The following is a 23,534-nucleotide window of genomic DNA, read 5'->3' on the forward strand; positions in this document are numbered from 1 at the left end:
GGGCACCTCCTGCGTCAAGCTGCTCCTGTCCTCTGCCCAGGCACAGATGGTACCGACTGGTGGCCGCTGGGCCTGTGGTAGGCAGAATGCCCCAGCTCTCCCTAAATACCCATGTCCTAATGCCTGGCACCTGTGCATGGGGCCTTATGTGGCAAAAGGGACTTTGTAGGTATGATTGAGTTAAGGACTTTGAGATGGGGGATTATCCTGGATTATCTGGTGGACCCAATATAATCACAGGCCTCTCTACACATGAAAGAAGGAGGCAGGAGCATCAGAATCAGAGAGAGAGGAGGAGATGCTACGCTGCTGGCTGAGAAGATGCAGGAGGGGCCAGGAGCCAAAGACGCAGGCAGCCTCTAGACGCTGTAAAAGGCAAGGGCATGGATTCGTCCCTAGAGCCTCTAGAAGGAGCGTGGTTCTTGATTTTAGCCGCCGTGACCCAATTTAGCCTTCTGACCTCCAGAGCTGTAAGATAATAAATCTGTATTGTTTTAAGCCACTAAATTTGTGGCAATTTGTCACAACAGCAATAGGAGACTACCACAGGGATAGATCCGGCCATACATGTGTTGTTGGACCTACGCAGCTTTGTTTTAAAATTCTGGAAATGTCACCTAAGAGCCCAGAGTCTTAGTTTCTCTTGGGGAAAAAAAAATCCTAACAATAGAAGATCTGGCAACCATTCTCCATATTTCTTGGTGACAGAAATCAGCTGGAGCTGTGCAGACGCTGCCTCCTTCAGACAGGGCGGGGGCTCCACACTATTCCATCGTCCACTTTACCGTCTGGCCACTTACCTTGCAGATAAGGATCAAAAAATCATCTACATTCTACGTGAAAGAATGACCCTTGACTTGCTAAAATTTAAAAATGAAAAATTGGGCGGCAGGAACAGGAAGAAAAGGGAGCATGTTCACAAATGGAAACTTCTTTCTTATTTATCTTGGAGTTCATCACATAAATGAGAGCACAACCTACCGATCTACATGCACTGTAAGCTCTTAAAGCCTTAACCGCACGGTTTACCTGCAAAAGGTGGTCCCAGCAACGCGGAGATGCCGTTAGCACAGATGATGATGCCGTAGGCGTTGGCCAGGTGCTCAATCCCCACCAAGTCTTCAGTCACCACGGGCATCAGGGAGAAATAACCGCTGGAGAATCCTATCAGGGCACAGATGACCGCCAGGCCGGCGTAGGTGTGCATCAGTGGTAGAATAAAGATACTGAGGACCAGGGTGAAGTTGGCCATCAGGAAGACATTCCAAACGCTGATGCAAGGCAAGTCGGCCACAATGCCCAGGATCACCTTCCCGAAGATATGAACTATTGCTATAATGGAAGTCAGAGGGAAAACATCGTTTTGCTCCGATAAATTATACAAATCGACGATTTCTGGGAGGTGAATGAAAGGGATGACAAAGCTGCTGTATGCAAACAAAGCCCAGAAAATAAAGGCTACAAACATTCGATTAGTGAAGAGCGAGGCTGCCCCAAAATAGCCAGAGTACCAGTCGCGGAAGCCCTTCCTGACTCTCAGGGTCAGCTGGCTCACCGTCTTCAGAACCCGAAGGGCGCACATGTTCTTTCTGAGCCCGGCCTTCTCTTGGCACGCCTGGGCTGCGAGGTCACTGAGAGTCTCCTCGTTCCCCGGCGGGTCCCCCTTCTCTTCTGCTCTGCCCACTGGTCCATTCGACTTAATAGATTCAGTGGAGGGAGCCGGGAGGACTTGTGGATGTCTCCCTCCTGGGTTGTTTCCATCTTTCCCAGGAGAGAGGGGCCTCATGAGCGCCCCACAAACACACAGGTTTAGGGAAACGGCGCCTTGGATGAACATTGCGTTCCGCCATCCGTACTCTGCGCACAGGTACTTCAGCAAAACCGTCATGAGGAACGCGCCAAAGCCCGTCCCCGTGGTGCTCAGTCCCTGCGCAAGGGCGCGCCTCTTCTGAAAGTACCTCCCCACCATGACCACGGCCGGCAGGTAAGCCATCCCGCTTCCAAAGCCTGCGCGGGAGGGAAGGGGAAGAAAAAGCACACAGCGTGACATAAATGGACATATCAGAATCTGCAACATTTAAAGATCATCTGCATTTCATTATATTAGTCTTTTTTTTTTTTTAACAAAGAAATAATAATGATGGTCGAAAAGAAGCTCTGTGGGTAAGCACCAAAAGGGTCATCCGCCGAAGTTTCTAGTCCGTCACTTCTCCCAACAGGCTTTGCAGCACAGGTTACTCCAGCAGTAAAATAAGTCTGCATTCTCACATCAGATGAGCTCAAGGAAGACAGGGCTGTGTTCCTTTCAGCCCTGGTATGCTCGCCTGGCACTGCCCAGGACACGCAGTGTGCACGCAGAGGTTTGCTGCAAGAGTGAATGGATTCTTAGGACTCTGCTGTCAGTGCTAATTGCACTGAGTACCCGGAAAAGTATTTATGTACAAAGGGATGAGGAGCGACTGCAGACAATTTGCAGAAGCCTCAGGAATGGGCCAATTTGTTCACAGATTAATTGGAAGACTAAAAGGGGTTATAATGTACCCATAAATATAGCAACTACTGGATGTCAAAACCACATAACACTTATTGGTATCCATGATTTTTAATTGTATCTTTCTTAGAAAATTGGAACAGTTTGTGATTGACGTGGACAAAATTAAAATGCTGGTGGGGGAGGTTGTGTGTGTTGGGGGCAGGGGTTTGGGGAACTTTCTGTACTTTCTGCTCGATTTTGCCGTGAACCTAAAATTGCTCTAAAAAATGGTCTGTTAAAAAAGTGAAATAAAATAAAATAAAATGTTGGTCAAGAGGTTGGGGATTGTGTTCTCCACTTCTAGGTACAGACGGAGGGAAACCATATAGCCCACCTCAGATGATCATGGGGCCCCATCTGGACCTCCTGACATTAGGACAGCAGGGGGATAGTATGAAAGAGACTTGCCCAAGATCGATCCTCAAAGCTGAAGCCTCGCTAGTTCAGCATCATTGAATAGTTTCAGAATTACTTGAATTTGGAAGGGGACCAGAGCCATCACACGTGCAAATACAGTAACGATTACCACTGACTGAGTGCCGGTTATGTGCTAGTTGCTTACAGGCTTTGTCTGATTTAGTTTTCACAATAACCCCGAAAGCTATGCCTAATTTATAAAAGACGGGACTGGACCTCATGGAGATTGAAGCGCTTTCCCAAGGCCCTGATGCAGGTGAGTGGAGAATCTGGGTTGGAATTCAGACCCAACAGCAGAGCCTGCCTCTCACCCTGTACTGCTCATCTCCCCGCCTGCCAGCAGGGAGCCACAAGAGGATTTGATTCAGCCGGAGTCTCTAAGATGATCCCCAAGAAGCAACCTGCCTCTTTTGTTTACCTTAGAGCAGTGATATTTACAGCAACTGTCAGAAGCCAACGATCCCCAACCAATCGCTCTTCAGGCGACGCCCTTGCTTTAAGAACAATTAAGCTGGCCTCTAAGCGACTCTCAGCAGAAGTGGGAGCAGGTCCCCACGCCTTAGTGAGGGAGGCCACATTGCCATAATTTGCATTATGGGAGAAATGAGCCTAAGAAAATGGCTATCCTTGATTTCGAACCAAACTCCGAATTAACCTTTATAACTTTTAAGTCCAAAAAAAGGCAGAAATCTCTCATTTCCTAATATTCAGGAGGTGGAGAAAAATAGTCAATAGTCTGTAAACCAGGCCTGCACCATGACAAGTTGTTTGACTTTCAATTACCTGGAATATCTGTATGCTGTTTGAGAAAATTAATATAATCCCGAAGATTTCAATGGCTAATAGGAATTTTGGGGACCTTGTGCCTTTACATAAGATGATTGTTTCTCTACTGGAATCTTCTTCCCCTCAGACAGATCTAGGGCCCAGGCCTCCATCTCCTGCTCATTTCTCACCTTCTCAACAAAGCCCATCTTGACGCCCCTATTTTAGAACACAACCCTCCCTCTGCCCACCGCTCCCCTCCCCAACCCTCTTAATCTGCTCTACTTTTCTGTTTTCCTGTAGTAAATGCTTAACCATCTAATTTACTTGTTTATCGTGTGTTGTGGTTATGGTCTGACCCCTTCTCCCCTTTGCTGCACTATGAGCTCCATGAAGGCCAGGATCTTCTGCTGTGTGGTTCACTGACGTCTCTCTCCTAGTGCCTAGAACAGTGCCTGGCATAGAACAAAGGAATGAAATGAATGAAAGAAAGTTCTCGGGGAAGATAAAATGGTCCTATTTTGAAATAATAGCTACCTTTTTCATACAAGACTAATTTTACACTTCCAAGGTTAAGGCAGAAAGAAATTCAGCTTTTAAAATAAGTACACCGATTAGTATTTTGAAAAAATAGTTATTTGTCAAAGAACCAAGGAATTCTTCGATCTTAAATATTGCGGCACAGTATTATTGCCCTTATGATGATATTGGGGGGTTGTATCGTAGAAAGAACTCAGCTGGCCTCAGGTGTAAATCGTGGCTCGGCTCCCCATAAGTACTGTGTGACCTTGATCACACAGTTGAACATGCCTAGTTTCAGCTCATTGGTAAAGCAAAGACAACACACCGTGCGGTATTGTGTGGTCCTGCTGTATATATATAAAGGTAATACACCTGTGTCATAGCACGGCTGTCAATTAACGTTACTTTCTTACCTCTTATAATAGGCCATTGGCTAATGAGACAGTTTAAATCAGATTCAAAATAAGTTTTTAAAAAACAGAATGGTTTGGGGCTGGCCCGGTGGCTCAGCGGTTAAGCGTGGCACATTCTGCGTCAGTGGCCCGGGGTTCACCGGTTCGGATCCCAGGTGTGGACATGGCACCGCTTGGCAAAAGCCATGCTGCGGTAGGCGTCCCACGTATAAAGTAGAGGAAGATGAGCATGGATGTTAGCTCAGGGCCAGTCTTCCTCAGCAAAAAGAGGAGGATTGGCAGTAGTTAGCTCAGAGCTAATCTTTCTCAAAAAAAAAAAAAAACCCAGAACGGTTTAATGAATATCCCCATCATCCGGCTTCAATAGTTATCAACTCTTGACCAATCTTGTCCCTCCGCACCCCACACACTCCCTCCTCCATATTATTTTTTTTGCAAATATAATACATATTATATTTGAAGCGAACATATCCTCCATATTATATTTGAAGCAGATCCCGAATATATCATTTCACGTGCAGATATTTTAGTATGAATCTCTGAATAGAAGACTTCTTCAAACTGCATCATCATATCATTATCTTATTTGAAAAAATGAACAATTCTTTGAGATCATGAAATATCCAAAAGGGGTTCAAATTTCCAACTGTCTCATAAATGACTGTATTTGTAAAAAACTTGTTTAAATCAGGCTCCACATAAGGCCCACACATTGCTATTTGTTGATATATATTTTGTCTCTTAATTTCTCTCTTTTTTTTCCCTTGCAATTTACTTGTTGAGGAAACTAGGTCATTTGTCCTGTGAAATTTGTCATAATCTGGATTTTGACACAAAATAAGTTTAATTTTTTAGAAATTTGATTTGTCACTGACAATAACCAATATCCTAAATTTAATGTGGTTATGGATTTCTAAACAGCAGAATAAAATGACTAAAAGGAACAGAACTGAGGGACACAAGCATAAGAGTAGCATGAATTCTAACTTAGTTTGAATAATAAATGCTCTCATGTGTGAGAAAAAAGAAAACCCTGGGCCAAATGCTACAAGCATCTATTTCTCTGTTACACTATCCATGCCTCTAACAGCATTTCCCCTTCCTAATGTGAGCTTGTTACCCATAATCAGCACAATTATTAGAGGAGCTTATAGGACAGGCCTTGGGGATACTCAGACTCAAGTCCAGTGGTCAGGCAAGGCTCTGCTAATGTCCAGCCCTGTGCAGGGCCCTGGAGCAATTCTTCACCACAGTCAGGTTTAGAGGAGGAGCTTAGAGCCCAACAGGCTGCATAGGGGAAGGAGGTTCAGATGGGGAGAGAAAATCCTGTGGTCCTCGGTCAGCATGCATGGGGGAAAAGGTGTCTTCAGACGCCAGGTTGAAGAGAATGGGGCTCTGGCAAAGCTGAAGAAATTTGGCCAGACTCCCCTGGCTAAGTAAGATTGCTCAGACATTAATTTTCTGCTTAATAGAAGGACACTTCCACGCGATTTTAATTGCCTAGGTGTTAAGAAAAAAAAAGGTGTAAACAAATTTGCCTCAAATGCTTTTTGGAATGAAGAAGGTATACAATTAATAAAACAAATTAAATTGGACTCTGGCAGGGCTGTAAGGGGAGCTCTCACAAGAAACAGATGCTTGCATCTTGGACTGGAAGTAAACCTACTTTACTACTGAAGGAAGATTTCTCCCCCCACCCAGCAACTGCCCAGCCAATGAGAAATGCCACAGCTCAGCCAATGAGAAATGCCGCAGCTCAGCCAATGAGAAGTGCCACAGCTCAGCCAATGAGAAATGCCACAGCTCAGCCAATGAGAAATGCCACAGCTCAGCCAATTAGAAGTGCCATAGCTCAGCCAATGAGAAGCTGTTGCCACTCTGAACTGCTACTTTCCCCCAATGGATTTTCTTTTAGAATAGCCCCTCCCTACTCCCCCTTTTTCTCTATAAAAGCCACTCCCCACCTTTCTTTTCCAGATTTGCCTAGGGTTCGCCATAGCATGTGCATCCTGACTTGCAAGTCTTTTGGCCATTCCCAAATAAACTCATTTTGTGATAAAATAACAGGCAAGTTTGCTTTTTAAGTTGACAAAGGATATGAACAAAGTTTCTTTCAAACATAAATAGTACGGTGATATATATAACTCTCTCAACCACTTGCTTTTTGCAGTATATCTTTGCATCTAACTTTTTCTTTTCTATAAAGTGGGGGCTAGATTTCCACTTAGCTTCAATATGCCTCACTAATGACAGCTCAAAAGCATTTTGCATTTACAAGCTAACTGATTTAGCTGGAGTTTCCACTTAAATATAGTTATATATATATTTGTGGGGGAGGTGGATACATTTATTTTCAGAGACTTTCTTTGGGTTTTTCCTGTATAAAAAGAGCGAGTGATAAAGTGGCTCAACACTTTCCTTTCACCAGCTTCCTGGGTTTCTTCCTATTTCCTTGGATCCATAAATATTTGTTGAATAAATAAGTGGATGAATGAATCAATGAATGAATATGGAGATAATATTATCTGAGAATCAATAAGCAATTAACCGCAAAAATAAAATTCCGTTTAAACAAAGAGTCTAACCATAGAAGTCTTAAAGTGATGAGAATAAATCTCAAGTTCCAGTTTTTAGGATCGAGTCATAGCCCATACAGTCAAACACCACCAGATCAAGTTGATAGGGGGCCCCACGTGTCTGCCCAGAGATTCCCGTGTGGCTCCTCGGTCTCAGCTGGGGTGTTTATTTCCTCACCCAGGACACAAATATCCCTGTGCTAGGTCTATTCATTGGACTGTCACAGGGAAAAGTTTCTGAAACACGCAGGGAAAACATCTTAAGTTGTTCTTTAAGACTGTCCTCAGGTCCTTCAGATCAATGGTTTTCAAACTGCGCCTTAAAGGATACGGAAGTGCTTTAGGTGTATGTGTGGATAGATGTACATTATAGAGAACCAACCCGTCGACTTCAGGGACAGTAGGTTTTTGTGTTCACCGTCTTCTGCTATCGTAAAGAGTATTCTTAAGCTAACAATGTAATAACAATGTTATGTTACATATAAAATAACAATCAGAGATCGGCTAATACCTACTGAGCACTTTTGTACTAAGTGTGTTATACAGATCATCTCACATAGTCATTTCAACAACCCTGTGAACGAGGCACTCTTAATTATCCCATTTTGCACATAAGGAAACCAAGGCACAAGCAGGTTAAGTAATTTGCCCAAAGTCATACAGAGAATAAGTGGGGAAAAAAAACCCCAGCAAGAAGTGCAAACTCTCTTTCTAACACTGCTGCCGATGTGTCATTTATTGGGATTGTAACTCTGAACTCAAAGAAGTCAGGCTGGATCTGGTTCATTGAAATACAATTGTACAAGTAAGAAACGACTTATCTGTGTGACTTCTGCTACCTGTTGATAAAGGAAAATTATGGCTGGGAAGATATTTTGCAGAACGGATATGCAAACTGTGCTGCCTGGCAGCCAATTTTAACCTTTTCTCTGGGGACCAACACTGCACTCCACATTTGCTTCTTAGAGTCTCTGCACGTGTGTGGGTTTTGCTGCTGTTTCATTAATCTGAACAGGGCTGAAGGAGAAAATGATTACTCTGTGACTCACGCTCGATTCTGCAGTTATTAAATGAGAGAATTTATTAATTTCCTTATTATTTGGTCTGTTCACCTACGTCTGTATTACTGCCTCCTTTTCCTGTTCCTCATAAGAGAAAGGACTAGCACTTCGAACCAGGTACGGAAAATTTAATTAAATTCTATTAGGGAGGCGAAGTAGAGTTGTTAGGTTGTTTTCCCACACTTAACGTGTATTTAATATCTTATATTAAAAAGTATTTCCTGGAGGATAGGATGGGGTTGGGGTGGGTGGAGGAGACAAAAGGATAAAATATTTTAGGGGGTCTCTTTTTCCACAGTTAAATGCATTGCCTAAATGCCCAAGAAAAACATTTAAAATCAAGTTTAAAAAAACTCAATATGCTTACCAGCTGTCACTCCAAAGGTAATAAAGAGATAATGCACATTCGCAGCGTAGGCGCTCAACACCCAGCCAAGCGAGTTCACCAGTCCTCCAACTATCGCGGTCCGGCGGCAGCCACAGGTGTTAATGAACAAGCCAATGAAAGGTCCTGTCACAGAACATCGAAAAAGGAATTGACTAATGGGGTTTTATTTTCATGCTTTCTTAGTAAATCCTGATATGAAGACAAAAAGTAAAACATTACTAGAGGTGTTAAATAAAATAAACAAGCTCCCCCGCATTTCTATGCAAAAAGCCTTTAGCAGGCAAAGACGGATTTCAATAATTTCACTGGACAGCAAGCTTCTAGGTTTTCAAGGAAGGCAGACCTGAAATAAACGGATAAATAAATTGGTTCATTCTCTTGTCTACAACAGAGGTCCTAAACTAGTGGTCTACGTCTCTGTTTGGCCTGCAGATGCATTTTCTTTACCCCAAACAAAGTTTAAAAAACATTTTGAATCAGTTGCTAACAATTAAAAATTAAGAGAATTCACAAAAAAATCCAGTAGCAGCACAGGATATCTTCCCGCACAGCCCAAATCAGCTGAAGCTGCCCAGCAGCTGATCCCTTCTGGCTGCATTGCGCCCTCACTCACTGCTGCACTCTCCACCCTGCCCTTTAGTCATATATCTGGTCCCCTGCCCTCATTGACATTACTTGTTTGGCTTCTGTACACATTTGAGTTTTTGACTCTAGACCTAAAGGGAGTACAGGAAGGGGGTTCTGAGGACTCCCACGCTTCAAGCAAGGAATCCAGAGCCTGTTTTCATGAGGACACCTAGATGGAAACCACATTGAAAAGAACTTGTCATTGCTTCATACATATTTCAGCCCCTGCTGACTCTCAGGCCCTGACTGGACCCACTTGGGACACTGTGTGGAGCTTCAGCAACACATTTGGTTGTGTGAAATGTGCCAGTACCCCCAGCAGCGCAATATCATGTGATACGCATTCTGATTGCTTACTTTACTAGGATGCTCTAGTTTTTGTCAACCTTCTTTGTTTTCTTCTTCATTTGGGGGTAATTTCTGATGTCACTGAAGGTAAATACTTGTCTCGTGATCAATGATTCCTTGTCTAAATAGCAATCCAGACTTCAGCCATTCAGTATGAGGCTGTACTCAACATTCAGTAAGATGGCGCATTTTCAACATTGTCTTATTTTTGATCGTTATTACTTTACATAATTATGAAACCCCATATTCAGGTGGGACTATTTCAGGTTAACTTGTTGGACTCTAAGGAGCTTCCCTTTCTAGCCCAAACTGATAGAAAACTTTCCTGTAACGTTCCAACTATATTCATGTGCGAATTTGGGTACATAATCTGCTAAGAGTCTTTTCTTTAGTCTAATCGTTTTGAGAAAGTGGAATCCTAAAAATTATGAAGGCAAAGACTTATTCATTTAATTAACCGTGTCGCATTACAGAAAATAATTCAGTAGATAATAGTAATTTATTTTATATAAATATACTGTTATATATATTATAAAATAAGCACATTTATAAATAATATATAAACTAAGCACATTGATAGAAACACCTGAGGGAATTATTGGGGGCAACTGAAATTCAGAAACCATGCATTGAAGATATTTCCTTAGTTTCTTTACAGGTATTTTTATTTTTCTAAACCCATGGTTACTTCACTACTCGAATCTGAGATGAGTGGATAAAAAAGAGAAAAATGCATGGCTCATCAGTTTGCTGTTAATAGGCCTTTTAAGATATGAAAGGTGAACAGATCACAGTGCAGTAGCACGATCATATTTTCCACGTTACAGAAAGGGCCCACAAGCAAGTTTTTCTGCAATAGTGCATGTTTATGAAACATCAAATTAAGAAAGAATTTGAGGAAAATGGGGGAAATTCCCGAGTAAGGGCAGATATTCGTGTCTGCAGGAATGTCACATATCAAAAAGAGTATTAATTGCTTTCCTGATGAGAACATTCGGTTGATAGCGCTGTCTGGCTTCTAGTTCAACAACTCCTGCCCAGTCGTGCTGGAGCTTCAGGCATTTACGATTCGCAGACGGGCAAAGTCAGCCCCGGAAATGCTGTGACTCCTCCATAGTTACAAAATACAGATATGTCAAAAAAAGGAAGTCAGAGCCAAGCTTTCTGGCTCTGTTTCACTTTCAACCATTGTTTACTGATGGTCAGTTGGCATCTCCAAGAGCGAACTGCCATTTCAACAAAATGAAAAGAACTCCCCACACGGTCTAAGGCGAGGGGGAAAATAAGATTGAGGTACGGTCCTTTGGCTGTGATGCCCACTTTTGTAGAGGAATTCAATGTTTTGGAATGAGGTTATACACATTCTCAGACTTTCTCCTCTTCGGAAGGAATCTGAGTCTTGCCCCATTTCCCACATAATATAGTGTCACGTTGGCGCAGGGACACCCTGAGGAAGTCATAATTTCTTGCCCATCCCAGTCTCTCATAGGTTGAAAACAGGTCAGGTGAGGAGAGAAATAATCGGAGGTGAGCCTTGGCATACAGTCCTGGAGGAAAGTAGGTGGTTTATCAAACTCCCGGTCTCTTGGAGTAACTCCTCACTGTGATAAGAAGTTAGAGTAAGAGGTTAGTTAGGCTCCTAACCTCTACGTCAATGGCTCTCTGCCCTGGCTGAACACGGAAGTCACTTAGGAGCCTCAAAAAAAAAATCCTGATGCTTAGGTCCATCCCAAGAGAGTCTGATTTAATTGTCCAGGTGCAGCCCAAGTGGCAGGGTTTGGAACAGCTCCCCAGGTGGATCTGATGTACAGCTAGGGTTGACAACCACTCAACTCTCATCTACCTGGCAAGCAAGTAACCTTCTGCAGCCTATAAATTCCCCTAACAGCATGGCTTCCACCAAGAATTACTCCAAGAGCGATCACAAAGGCTGCTGCAGCTACCACTGAGCTGATTACATTTTGTGAAAAATCGGGACCTTCTGCAGGAAACGAGCAAAAATCCATGCTAGCAAAGAATGAAACAAGAATGAAATTATTGAATTGCCCACGTACAAGTCATTGCCCAAGAGAGAGATGGCTTTCAACTCCGTAACACAGTTCATGGATTTTTTTCAACTTAAAAGAGGTAACCCAAAGGTGCTCACAACACTTCAAAAATGAAAACAATTTACATTTATTCACTTCAAACATATTTTCAGTTCCATTTGATGTAGTGGCAGGCACTGTGGTATAGTGGACACAATTTTGAAGCCCAACGGACCAGGCGTGAAGCCTGTCCTCCACTTACTGACTGTTCAACCTTCAGTAAGTTACTTAATGTCTCTGAGCCTTGCATGTTCTTCCTCTGTCAGCTAGACATGATGGTCTAGCCTGCAGTGTTGCTTTAGGGTCAAACGAGATCACATACATAACATGCACTTAGCATGTTGTGAGTGTTCAATCGAGGAGAGCTGTTCCTGCTGGCTTCTCGTTGGAAAATCACCCAACATATCTGCGGCCACCCCGTACCAGGCAGCTTAAGATAATGGACAGCAATTTAGGGTGACGACAGGCATAATAAAAGACCTTTCATTTATATAACTATGGGCCTTGCTGTGTTATGATTTCTCAGCCCCAAGATAAAAGATGTTGATCTGGCAGGCGCCTTTCCCCTAGAAAGTTCAGTCTACAGACAGAGAGTCCACTGTCTGGCATTTAAGGACTCTCAAACAGAATTCCAAATACACAGTTATCTCCCAATTAAATTAGAGACGACAATCACATTTCACCATCATTAGGAGTTCGGTGTTCTTATTTTGGGGATCATCTTCAAAACCATATCCGATAATTTCAAGGCTGGTTTCCATTGCATATTTCTGTAGAACTCATGAAACACATAATGATCTCTAAGACAAACTTATAGGATGGTTTGGAAAATATGGGGACATTTTATATCCTGGCCTTTTTCTTTTTTGTTGCAGGCACACACTTCCTAGTTTGAATCTGTAAGTGTTTTGTTCTATCCCTTAAACATTTAATTTTAAAAAGGTAAGAAGGGGCCAGCCCTGTCGCCTAGTGGTTAAGTTCAGCATGCTCTGCTTTGGTGGCCCAGGTTCAGTTCCTGGGTGCAGACCTACACCACTTGTCAGAAGCCATGCTGTGGCGGCGACCCACATACAAAATAGAGGACGATTGGTACAGATGTTAAGCTCACTCCAAATCTTCCTCAAACAAAAAGAGGAAGATTGGCAACAGATGTGAGCTCAGGACGAATCTTCCTCAGCAAAAAAAAAAAAAAGAAAGAAACCTGGATTTTAATGGCTTACAGAGAAGGTAGGATTGCAACAAACATAAAACTACACATTCCCTACACTGAAGTACACCTACCTGCACTTTTCATATGACAAACAGTCCTAGTTTATCAAGGCCAACGCAGGGTCGAAGGAGTCAGTTCATTAATGTTATAGGCAAAAATGATTTATCAACAATTCTCTCACACACATAATGGTGCCCTTATTTAATTTTAAAACTAGATCAGTATTAATTCCCTTTGATAAATACCAGCCCCACATCTTGAGAAATAACACTCTGTCCTTGTTTTTTATCATTAGTATCACCGCTGTTATTAATGCTGCATGGATTATCCAAAATCACATTGATTGAAAGCCAGCCAAGATCAACACATCTCTGAAGTGGATTCAAGCAACTCGTTACTAATGTGGAAATCGCTGAAAAGGCACAGTCTCCATCAAACACACACATGCCTGTCATAGATACACGCTCACAAAACCAGAGAAAGATCTGAGGCCATTTATGTTTCCTCTACAAAATATTTCACAACTAGTTTAAATGAAAAAAAAATAGATATAAAAGTATGGTTTTTTACTTTCAAGTGAAGCAAATGAACAGCATGATGGTACAGTGGTATTATCTCACAGGATTTTTGAGAGAATTAAATAAAATTAGATGAGATAATATAAGGGAAAGCTCATGGTATATAATAAATGCTTATTAAATATTAGTTGACAGAGAATGTTGTTTAGTTCCCAAACTGAAACACATTAGCCATAATGACATATTATATTTATAATAACTTTCTGATTTAGTATCTCTGACTGGCTAAGAGTTGGTTTCATAGATTGCTGTGTGGTGAGGTTTAACTAGAAAATACAAAAATATATTATTATTCCTTCCTGTTAGCTGTATCAGTAACCTTTCTATGAACAGGTTGATAGATTTTTCAATAACATATGATCAATATTTGAACTTAAAAACATTAGAACTCTGAAATAAGATTCTTACTTGACTTTTCTAGTGTTTTCTCTAAAATTTTTATGTTTCTAAAATTATTCATAAATGTTAAATAAACAGATTTGTAATGATAGATAATGAATTATAACAGTTAAGAAAACCGAGTTTGGGGCAAAAGAGAGTTTTTTAAATGATCAGTTTTTAAAATACTCTAAATGTTTACAATATCCAAATAGTAATACACAAAAGGACAAATATTGTATGATTCCACCTATATGAGGTCCTTAGAGCAGTTAAATTCATGGAGACAGAAAGCAGATTGGTGGTGGCCAGGGGCTGGGGGAAGTGGGAATGCGGAGTTATTGTTTTGTGGGTGCAGAGTTTCAGTCTGGGAAGATGAAAAAGTTATGGCGATGAATGGTGGTGATGAATGTACTCAATGGCACCGAACTTTATATCTAAAAAATGGTTAAAATGGTAAACTTTATGTTATGTCTATTTTACCACAATAAAAAAATAGTAACATCACTAACATCTAATTTTTCAACAATATAAAACACGATCTACAGCAGGGAACTGTCATGTCATAATTATTCAGTTTTACAACAGGTCACACGCGAACATACCCACGATCAAGGTGATGCCCATGCTAAGGGAGCTGACCCAGGCAGTCAGGCCGCGGCTCTGATGGAATTCTTCAAGCCATTCCACATTGAGGACTCCCAGGGCCATCTGAGAGCCCATGATGAGGATGTGTACAAAGAATGAGGAAAGGACCATCATCCACGCCCAACCACCATCAATGTTCGGGTGGGGTTTAAGCGTCTTCTTATCTTTGGGGTCATCTTCAAAATCATATCCAATATCTTCATGGCTTGTATACATTTTTCAAGATTTTCTGAAATACATAGGACAAATCATTTCATTGAACATCACAACAAAAAATATCTTCATCCTCTTTGGACAGCTCTACCTCCCCATCATAACCAAAGTGGCCCCATGATCACATTGGAACTTTGGATCAATCTTTGTCATCATGCAGATTTGGGAACATTCCTCACTTTTTCACAGGACCAGTGCTTTTATGAAACCTGTTTCACTTTTACAGTCATCCTATATGTAAGTATTATGATCCCTGTTTTAAAGAAATGGAAACAGACTCAGTGAGGTGAAGGGCCTTTCCCGAGGTCCCACGGACAGGAAGTAGTGTGGCTCGACAGGAACCTGGGAACTGACCCCAGCAATTCCAGACTCCAAAGCCCATGCTGTGTCCCTTATTGAGATGGATACTGACAGGCGACAACAAAGATGTCAGAGAAGGAAGACACTTGTCCTTAGGCAGCCTTCCAGGGTAGCTTCACTTTGGTGGGGCCCCCGGCAGAGCGTCTGATTCTCAGTTTTGTGGGTCCAGGTGTTCAATTTTCAGTACAGCCAGAGTGAATTAGCTTCAGGGGACTGACTCATACGAACCCAACTCAGGAAAGACTGATAAAGTAGAAGGCCAGGGGCTGGCCCCGTGGCTGAGTGGTTAAGTTCGCACACTCTGCTGCAGACAGCCCAGTGTTTCATTGGTTCGAATCCTGGGCGCGGACATGGCACTGCTCATCAAACCACACTGAGGCAGCGTCCCACATGCCACAACTAGAAGGACCCACAACGAAGAATACACAACTATGTACCAGGGGGCTTTGGGGAGAAAAAGGAAAAAATAAATAAATAAATAAAATCTTTAAAGTAGAAGGCCAATTTATTATTTTTACAATGGGAGATACAACTTTCTAATAACAGTGGTAGTTATGTTTGATATACAAGACACCCACATCCATTCCCACTATTTACCTGGGAAAAGTAATGAGTTACTAGAAAATTGTTTGGAAAATAGGAAATCAGATGAAAAGAATTTGGATACTACAGTAACGTCCAGGTTACTAAGTGAGGTTCCTGGGGAGCTAGAAGCTGGATCATGCCTGGGTGCCAAATAAGGAACCTGGAGTTTTATCTTGTACATAATAAACAGCCAGCGGCTGAATGTGCACAAGGAAGAAACGTGATGAGGCCTGTGCTTTGCAAAGCGCCATCTCTCAGGATGTGCGCGCAAGAGGAGAGAGGCTGGATGGACCCAGACGGGGGATAATGCCAGGTTAGGGGAGGACTCCGGTTTCGTTTCTTATTTTTTAGGATGAGAATTAAGTGTGTGCATAAGAATTGACGATAAGGAGCAGAAGAGGGAGAGAGAGAGGATGACTCATCCTAGAAGGGTGGGACAGAGTTGGTCTAGATTAGGAGGAGCCACCCATCCTCTGAGACTGGAGGAAGCAGGGGCTGGATGGAGGTAAGATGGTAAGTAGTGAGATGGAAAGTTACACCTGTTGGTCTAATTTTGTTGGCGAGGTAGGAAGCTAGATCATTGGCTGAGAATGCGGAGGAGGGTGGTTACAGAGGGGCTTCAGTGTTCAGGATAATGGAAGAGATTGTTGCCTACAAGTGGAAATGATTGTTGGGAAGTTCCAAAGGTGGAGCTGAGCCCTGCAGGCCCATGGGCAGTGGAGTCCCACGGACAGAGTGATGGGAGCACTGTGCCCCAGAAGCAGGCAAGCAGGTGGAGCATCGTCAGTAGAGAACTTTAAAACAAGAAAAAATGCTTAAAAGTTGGTCTGCTTTTTTTTTCTGGAACTTTAGCCCTGAGCTAACATCTGCTGCCAGCCCTCCTCTTTTTGCTGAGGAAGACTGGTCCTGAGCTAACATCCATGCCCATCTTCCTCTCCTTTATATGTGGGACGCCTACCACAGCATGGCTTGACAAGCGGTGCCACGTCTGCACCCGGGATCTGAACCGGTGAACCCCAGACCGCCAAGAAGCAGAACGTGTGCACTTAACCGCTGCACCACCAGGCCGGTCCCGGTCTGCTCTTTTATGATCACCATGTGCCAGCAATTCTAGACAATGTCACTAATACTCCTCTCCAAAAAATATCTTCTGCTGGTCAAAGTTCCAAACAATTATGTTTTAATGTTATCCCTGTAAATTTCAAATCAGCATGCTTTTACTACTCATCCTTTCGTAAATATTGTGTTCTACACGGAAGTTATTTCAGGAGAACTCCTGCTTACACTTACAGTTGACCCTGACGTGCTTGTGGCCGCAGCTCCATGCAGTTGTTCGGAGAGTAAGTTCCTAAGAGCTCAGAATTGCTGGAGCTCATCTCCGCTCACTTTGGGTCTGCAGCCTCTGTGGTGCCACACACATCACTGCTTTTAGCAAGACATTCCAGATGGACTGTGACAGCGCACTTATCATAGAGACGAAGACCCAGAACTCGAGGTACTTCATTTCTGTCACTCTGGGTGCCCACTTGGAGATTGTACTTTTTTTTTTCTGTTGCCAAACTTCCGCTTTTTTTGTTTTTTTGGTTTTTTTTGCTTGAGGAAGATTAGCCCTGAGCTAACATCTCTGACGATCTTCCTCCACTTTATATGTGGGTCGCTGCTACAGCATGGCTGATTGGTGGTTCACACTCAGAATCTGAACCTGCGAACCAGGGCTGCCTGCCGAAGCGGAGTGCCACAGGGGCTGGCCCCAGAGATTGTATTTTTGTTTAAAATTTAAAATCCTGAAAGAGAGTGCAAGACTGCGAGGTGCAAACCTTTGGTTTGGAAAGTGAAGTCTGTAGTGAATACATGAAATGTTTTATTCAATTTGAATAATGTGTTTAAAATGGAAACTTATCCTGTTTTCCATTAATCGTCTTAAAATAGAAAAACAAGTAAGAAAATAATGATAACCACTGATCATTACATATGATTATCACTGACAATAATGTTGTTGCACTAGAGGAAGATGGTGTAAAAAATGACCCCAAATACACCGGGAACACCTCCAACTGTGGGGCTTCTTTCTCAGCAGTGCTCTCATGTGGATGCGGAGGACAGACACGCAGATTCTGGCCCGTTGTACAGTGCCCGCAGCCTCCTTCTGTACACCCCCGAGCTAAGAATTGTGTTTACCTTTTTAAAGGCTATGTGGCCCACAAAACCTAAAATACATGCTCTCTGACTCTTTATAGGAAACGTTTTCTGATCCCTGGACCAGAGCATTGGTTCTGGCTAAGAGCGTATTGGGAAGAAATGGGCGCCGAGGAACCAGGATGCCAGTGGAAGAGCAATTTAATGGATCTGTCCTGAGGCTCATCTTGATTTTTCCTCTCTCTCATACTTCATTGTTGTTATTATTTTTATCTTTTAAATGATTCTTTCTCCTAAATAGCCATCTGGTTCTCAACCACTACACTTCCCGCCCACAGTGCTGCTCTCTGCCTGGGTCCTTTCCACCTCTCTATTATCCAGACTGCTGGGAGCGATAAAATGTATCTCGCCCTGTAATTTCCCCACCATGTCAGTTATCTTTAGAATCAAGTCCAAACTTCCCCTCGTCACTGCATTCTCCTCTCGTGTTATCTGTGGCCCCTCCATCCCTTGTCCCATCGCCCACCTTCGCACCTTCTCTTCTCCCCTCTTTTGGGACCACATCTCTCTCCTTCTAATCTCCTGGTCCTCTTCTGCTCATCCTTCAAGATTCAACTAATCTGTAATAGGAAAACCTTGAAATAGCGAGAAAACGCCCCCCCCAAAAACATCTCTTATATTCAACATTAGAGTACGTGCTCAATCAATCAATCATAGCACAGCCGTGCAATGCAAGTCCACCGTCAAGAATAAAATCATACAAAGCTCCTTGAAGATATGGCAAAAAGGTCACACCAAGGTGTGAATTATACATGGTGGTTACAAAATGGGATATGTGCAGTAATCCCTTTGTTGTTGTTTTATTCCTAAAGATTGGCACCTGAGCTAACATCTGTTGCCAATCGTCTTTTATTTTTCCTTCTTCTTTTCCCTAAAGCCCCCCAGTACATAGTTGTATATCTTAGTTGTGAGAGCCTCTGGTTGTGCTGTGTGGGACGCTGCCTCAGCATGGCCTGATGAGTGGTGCCATGTCCACACCCAGGAGCCAAACCAGCGAAACCCCCAGTTGCCGAAGCAGAGTGCGCCAACTTAACCACTCGGCCACAGGGCTAGCCCCTGTTGCTGTTTTTAAAAACACGTAACCATAGGAAAAAAGACTGGAGTCAAACAAAGAAAAACGATGGAGATTATTCTTTGGATGATGGTCTCAGAAGTAATTTTCCCACCTTTTTATTTATCTTATTGGTAAAAAAAAAAATCTAAATAAACATACACTAACTTTGTTATAAGAAAATAAAGTTCCCTCTCTCTATGTTTTAAACATCATCTGGATCAGCTTCTTGCCTCCAGTAGATTAGTGGCTAAATTGTAAAAGAGAAAAAAAGAAGAGGAGCCACTTCTCTTGAGAAGTCTAGTCTGCAGTGGGCTCGAGGCTTGTGTGTGCATCGGCCACCACCCTTTTTTCCCCCAACAAGAGGACAGCCTGCTGGGGGATAGAAAGGGATGGGGCAGCCCTTGCTTTCCAAAGCTCACAGCCCAGAAAAGAGCAGCACCGTCAGCAGCACTAAGAGGATGAACCTGGAAAGGCTTCAGAAGAGGTGTTTGGTGCTCTCTTCCTCCACCCTAGGTAGTCATATGCAAAACTAGGATAATTTCCAAGGAGCCAGAAAGAAGAGAGCCAGGCAGCTTGGCAAGGGGTGCGACTTGCCCATGTGAGTAATAATGACATCATTTTATAATCCATGGGACAATGCTCCACTATGTTTAAAGATTTTATTTTTTTTTTCCTTTTTCTCTCCAGAGCCCCCCAGTACATAGTTGTATATTTTTAGTTGTGGGTCCTTCTAGTTGTGGCATGTAGGACGCCACCTCGACATGGCCTGATGAGCAGCGCCATGTCCGTGCGCAGGATCCGAACTGGCGAAACCCTGGGCCGCCCAAGCAGAGCGCGCGAACTTAACCACTCGGCCTCGAGGCCGGCCCCTCTGCTATCTTTAAGCAGATAAACAACACAACTTGGCATTTTCCTCAAGTCCATCTACATCCAAGAAAGCTTCTGAAATAATAACACAAAAGTTTTGGTTTTTCAACCCATGAGTTGAAATAGTAAGCATTTTTCTTAGCAATGTTAAGAACTTTATATTCCTACTGAATTATTTATTTTGTGGGTTAAGAGATGCAGTTGCTATTGAACTGCTCTCGAAATATGAATATTTATTCATAAAAAAATGACGTTGAATAGCTTTTAATGGACAAGTTTTATTCAAAAGGCGCAACCGTGCCTGTAGAATACAGTACCAGATGGAGAGCACTGGCGGGGGTGGGTGACCAGAAGTTCCATCAGGTCCCCAGGGGGTCCCTAAAGATCTACCACGAAATAGAATCATCTGCAGGTCACATGGAAATCTCTCGAAAAGTAATTCCTGTTTTGACTAATCGCAGTTAACTTATTGGCCAACCAGATTAACTAAAATAAACAATATACAACAGAAAAAGAAATGTCTGTTCCCTCCACCCCCAAGTTTGCTTTTAGCCTTTATATAATTGCAAGATACAAAATAATCATTTGGGTATTATAATCCCACACTGCATCTGGGGAATGAGAGGGAGGATCGGGAGAGGGTTTCTGGGCCCCTCCACCCCAGGCTCCAAGTCTTTCTCCATCATACGCCTGCTCGCTCCCCCGCCGTCTCCACATCCTGACGCACGTGTGGTGCACGGGGGTAAACAGAGGCAGTGAGCGTGGAACTTCTGCTAAGGATCAATGTGTAAAATGTAACCCATTCAAGGCTCGCCTGTTGGAAGCTCAGCACGTAACATTAGGGCCTCGACCTGAAGAAGGTGGAGAAAGGAAATGGGTGGACTATGGGTCCAACAGCCAACCTTCCATTCTCCCCAAATCTGAGTCCATAAACGGTGAAAAAAGAAATCACAAATGGAGTGAAATGAACTAACTCAGGTAGGCTATGAAGTGGAGGCTAGCTGCATATTTACCTGCTAACAGGCAGAAGCGAAAATAACGTAGAGCCTACTGGAGTGTATCAGAGGTTAAAACTAAATTTAATTTTCCACAGTTCTATTATGGGAGTGAGTTTTATAAGCAAGCTGTTCCTTTTTAATTTGGCTATTGTAATTATGTTAGCATGTGGTGAGCTCTTTATAAATGAGAAGCAAACGGGAAAACGGCAAAACTCAAATTACAATCCTCCCCAAGTGCGGACCGGGCACGTTGGTAGCAGGCTCTTCATCAGACGCAGGCGTAGTGGGTCCACCTTTAACTTGGCTCTGTAGATACTTTTGCCCTCTGGACCCGGGGTGCACAGGAAATCTTGGGCCCTTAGAGGGCGCACTCGAGGCCAACGGGCTGAGGAGGTTGGAGCAGCGAAGGTTAGAGCGAGCCCAGCTAGTGCAGAGACAGCGCAGGAGTAACCTGGACCTCCAGCCGGGTCCACGCTGTATTGGGGGGGATAAACCTATAGATGCCTTCCAGGGGTCAGGGACTGTGCTGGGGCCTTCTCCACAACGATCCTGTCCAGTTGGTATTAATGTCCCATTTCACAGATGGGGAAACCGAGGCTATTTGTCGAATGGAGCCAACAAAGCTTAGGGAGGTCAAATTAGCAGGTGGTGGAGCCAAAATTTGAACGCAGTCCTGAGAGATTCCAAAGACTGTTTTATCCCCTCCTTCCCCCCAACTAATATACTTTCTCTGTCTCTGTCTCTCTCTCACACACACACACGCGCGCGCGCGCGCCAGATAAGGCGAAAAGGAATCTTTCTAATCCCCAATAATAACCCTCACTCATCCTTGCTAATGAGCCTGAATCAACTTTTCCGCGGAATGAAACGGCCTAATTGGTGCGCAGAGTTGAGCCCCTAAAACATCCTCAATGGCCTTGGTGGCGTTTGGCTCCGAAATGGCCGCCCCGGGTCCCTCGCCCCATTTCTGTTCTCCCCTTTCGTCCCTGGAGGAGGCTTGATCAGAACCGCTACGGGGGGAACAGCATCTGCACGCCCGAGTCTCGTCCCCGCGGGGTCCGGCCTCCGCGCCCCAGTCTGAGCTCCCGCCCCCGCTGGCCCAGGGCACCCTCCCGGGCGCTCCGTTCTCCCCTTTTCCCCCGCACCCCGAGACTTCCCCTCCTGGGCACCCCGCGTCCCCTGGCGCGCTCGGAACCCGCCAGTTCTGCGGGGAAGAGGGGCCGATCGCAGTCCCGGACGCCTGCGCGGGGAGGCATCTCGCACCCCTAAACGTCCCCTAGCCGCAGCCTCCCAGTCTCCCCCTCTCGACCTCATCACTGGCTAGTTCGAGTCCCACTGGGGCCATGAGAGTAGGAGGGGAGCGAGGCTGGACGCGGGGCAGTGCGCGCCTCTCCGACCGGGCGGGGTTCCGAGGGGCGCCGTGCGCCCTGGATGACGCGCGCGGGGCCCTGGCCGCCGTGGGAGCTAGGTGAGCGTCCCCACGCTCCGCCCTGGACCGCGGTTGCCCCGCCCGTCCTGAGGCGGCCTCGCCCGCAGCTTGGGGGCTCCCCGGCGGGCGGCCTTGGGGCGACCACCGCACCTCGGCGCAGCCCTGCCCGCGACCGCCAGGACTGCCTTCCCCGACCCTGCCCTGGGCCCGCGCCGCCCCTTCCCCAGCGTCTGGGTGCAGCGGCCACCCGTAGTCCAAGATGCCCGCGGCGCCGCTGCATCCCCCGGGCCCGCCGGCGCCCGCGGCCTCGGGATACTCACCGTCCGCAGCCCCAGGGGCTGAGGCCTCACTCGGCTCCTGGCCTCGATCCCCGAACTTGCTGTTTCCCTCGGAGCCCCCTGAGCGGCAGGGCGTCGAGATCTGTTGCAATGTCGCCTGTCATCCTGGAGATGCCGGTGCCTGCGGCTCGGCGCTCCGCCCGGCTCCGTGCGCCGGGTGCGGCGCTCCCGGGCTCCTCGGTCCCTCGCTGCCCGGCCGGGAGTGCGTTTTGTGGAGCTTCGAGCTCGAGGCCCCAGTCCGCGTTGGCTTTAAAAAGGGTCCGTTTGGAGGTGCCGGAACCTAAGCTGAGCTTCCTTCCAATCGATGCAATTTCAAATCCCCACGCTCCTTCATTCCTATACCGGCTAATTCTGGTTTGGCAGAAAAAAAAATTGCAGTCACCTCGCGCGCACACTCTGGTGGCCGGTTGAAGTTTACAGCGGTGGCTGAGATTCGCTCACGTTCTGCAGCTTTATCGCTGGGGGAGAGGGCCTGAAACCTAACCCCAGCTGCAGGTGAAAACAGAAGTGTCTTCCATTTCTCTGAGATAAGAGAGAAGCGAGGAAAAAGACCCTTAGCCGAGTCTGGGGCGCAAAATATGGCAGTTTGTAGATAAAACAGCTGCGCTGTTTTATTCTTGCAATATTCTTGGCCAAAGAGGACTGAAAATGCATTATCCTTGGTCCCATCCTGGGTCCCACCCCTGTGCTCTTTCTCTGGTATTTGATTGTTGACTGTTACCTTCGTGGGCACCAGGCACACGTTTCATTTCCACGTGTACCTACCCTGTTCGCAGCATAATGCTTTGCCCTTGGAACGTGTTCAAGGTTTACTAGCGAAGGTGTGAATAAATGAAGCCAGGGCTTTTTTTTTTTTTTTTTTTTTTTACCGCACCTGAAGGATTTTGTAGTAGTTTTCCATTGCTATTGTAATAAATAACCACAAACTTAGTGGCTGAAAACG

General features: G+C 44.7%; 1 protein-coding gene across 1 annotated transcript in view; it reads right to left on the minus strand.

The window, feature by feature from the left end:
* Window positions 1-23,289, minus strand: part of SLC16A14 (solute carrier family 16 member 14) — a 32,530-nt gene extending 9,241 nt beyond the window's left edge. Inside the window, exons 1-4 of the mRNA XM_001497261.5 lie at window positions 22,574-23,289; window positions 14,509-14,780; window positions 8,655-8,798; window positions 1,030-2,007 (exon numbers count right to left, since the gene is read on the minus strand). Coding sequence (XP_001497311.2) covers window positions 1,030-2,007; window positions 8,655-8,798; window positions 14,509-14,767 — 1,381 coding nt within the window. The 5' untranslated portion in view covers window positions 14,768-14,780; window positions 22,574-23,289. The remainder of the gene's footprint in view (window positions 1-1,029; window positions 2,008-8,654; window positions 8,799-14,508; window positions 14,781-22,573) is intronic.
* Between the last annotated feature and the right edge of the window lie 245 nt (window positions 23,290-23,534).

Source organism: Equus caballus, chromosome 6 (genome assembly GCF_041296265.1).
Source record: "Equus caballus isolate H_3958 breed thoroughbred chromosome 6, TB-T2T, whole genome shotgun sequence".
NCBI lineage: Eukaryota > Metazoa > Chordata > Mammalia > Perissodactyla > Equidae > Equus > Equus caballus.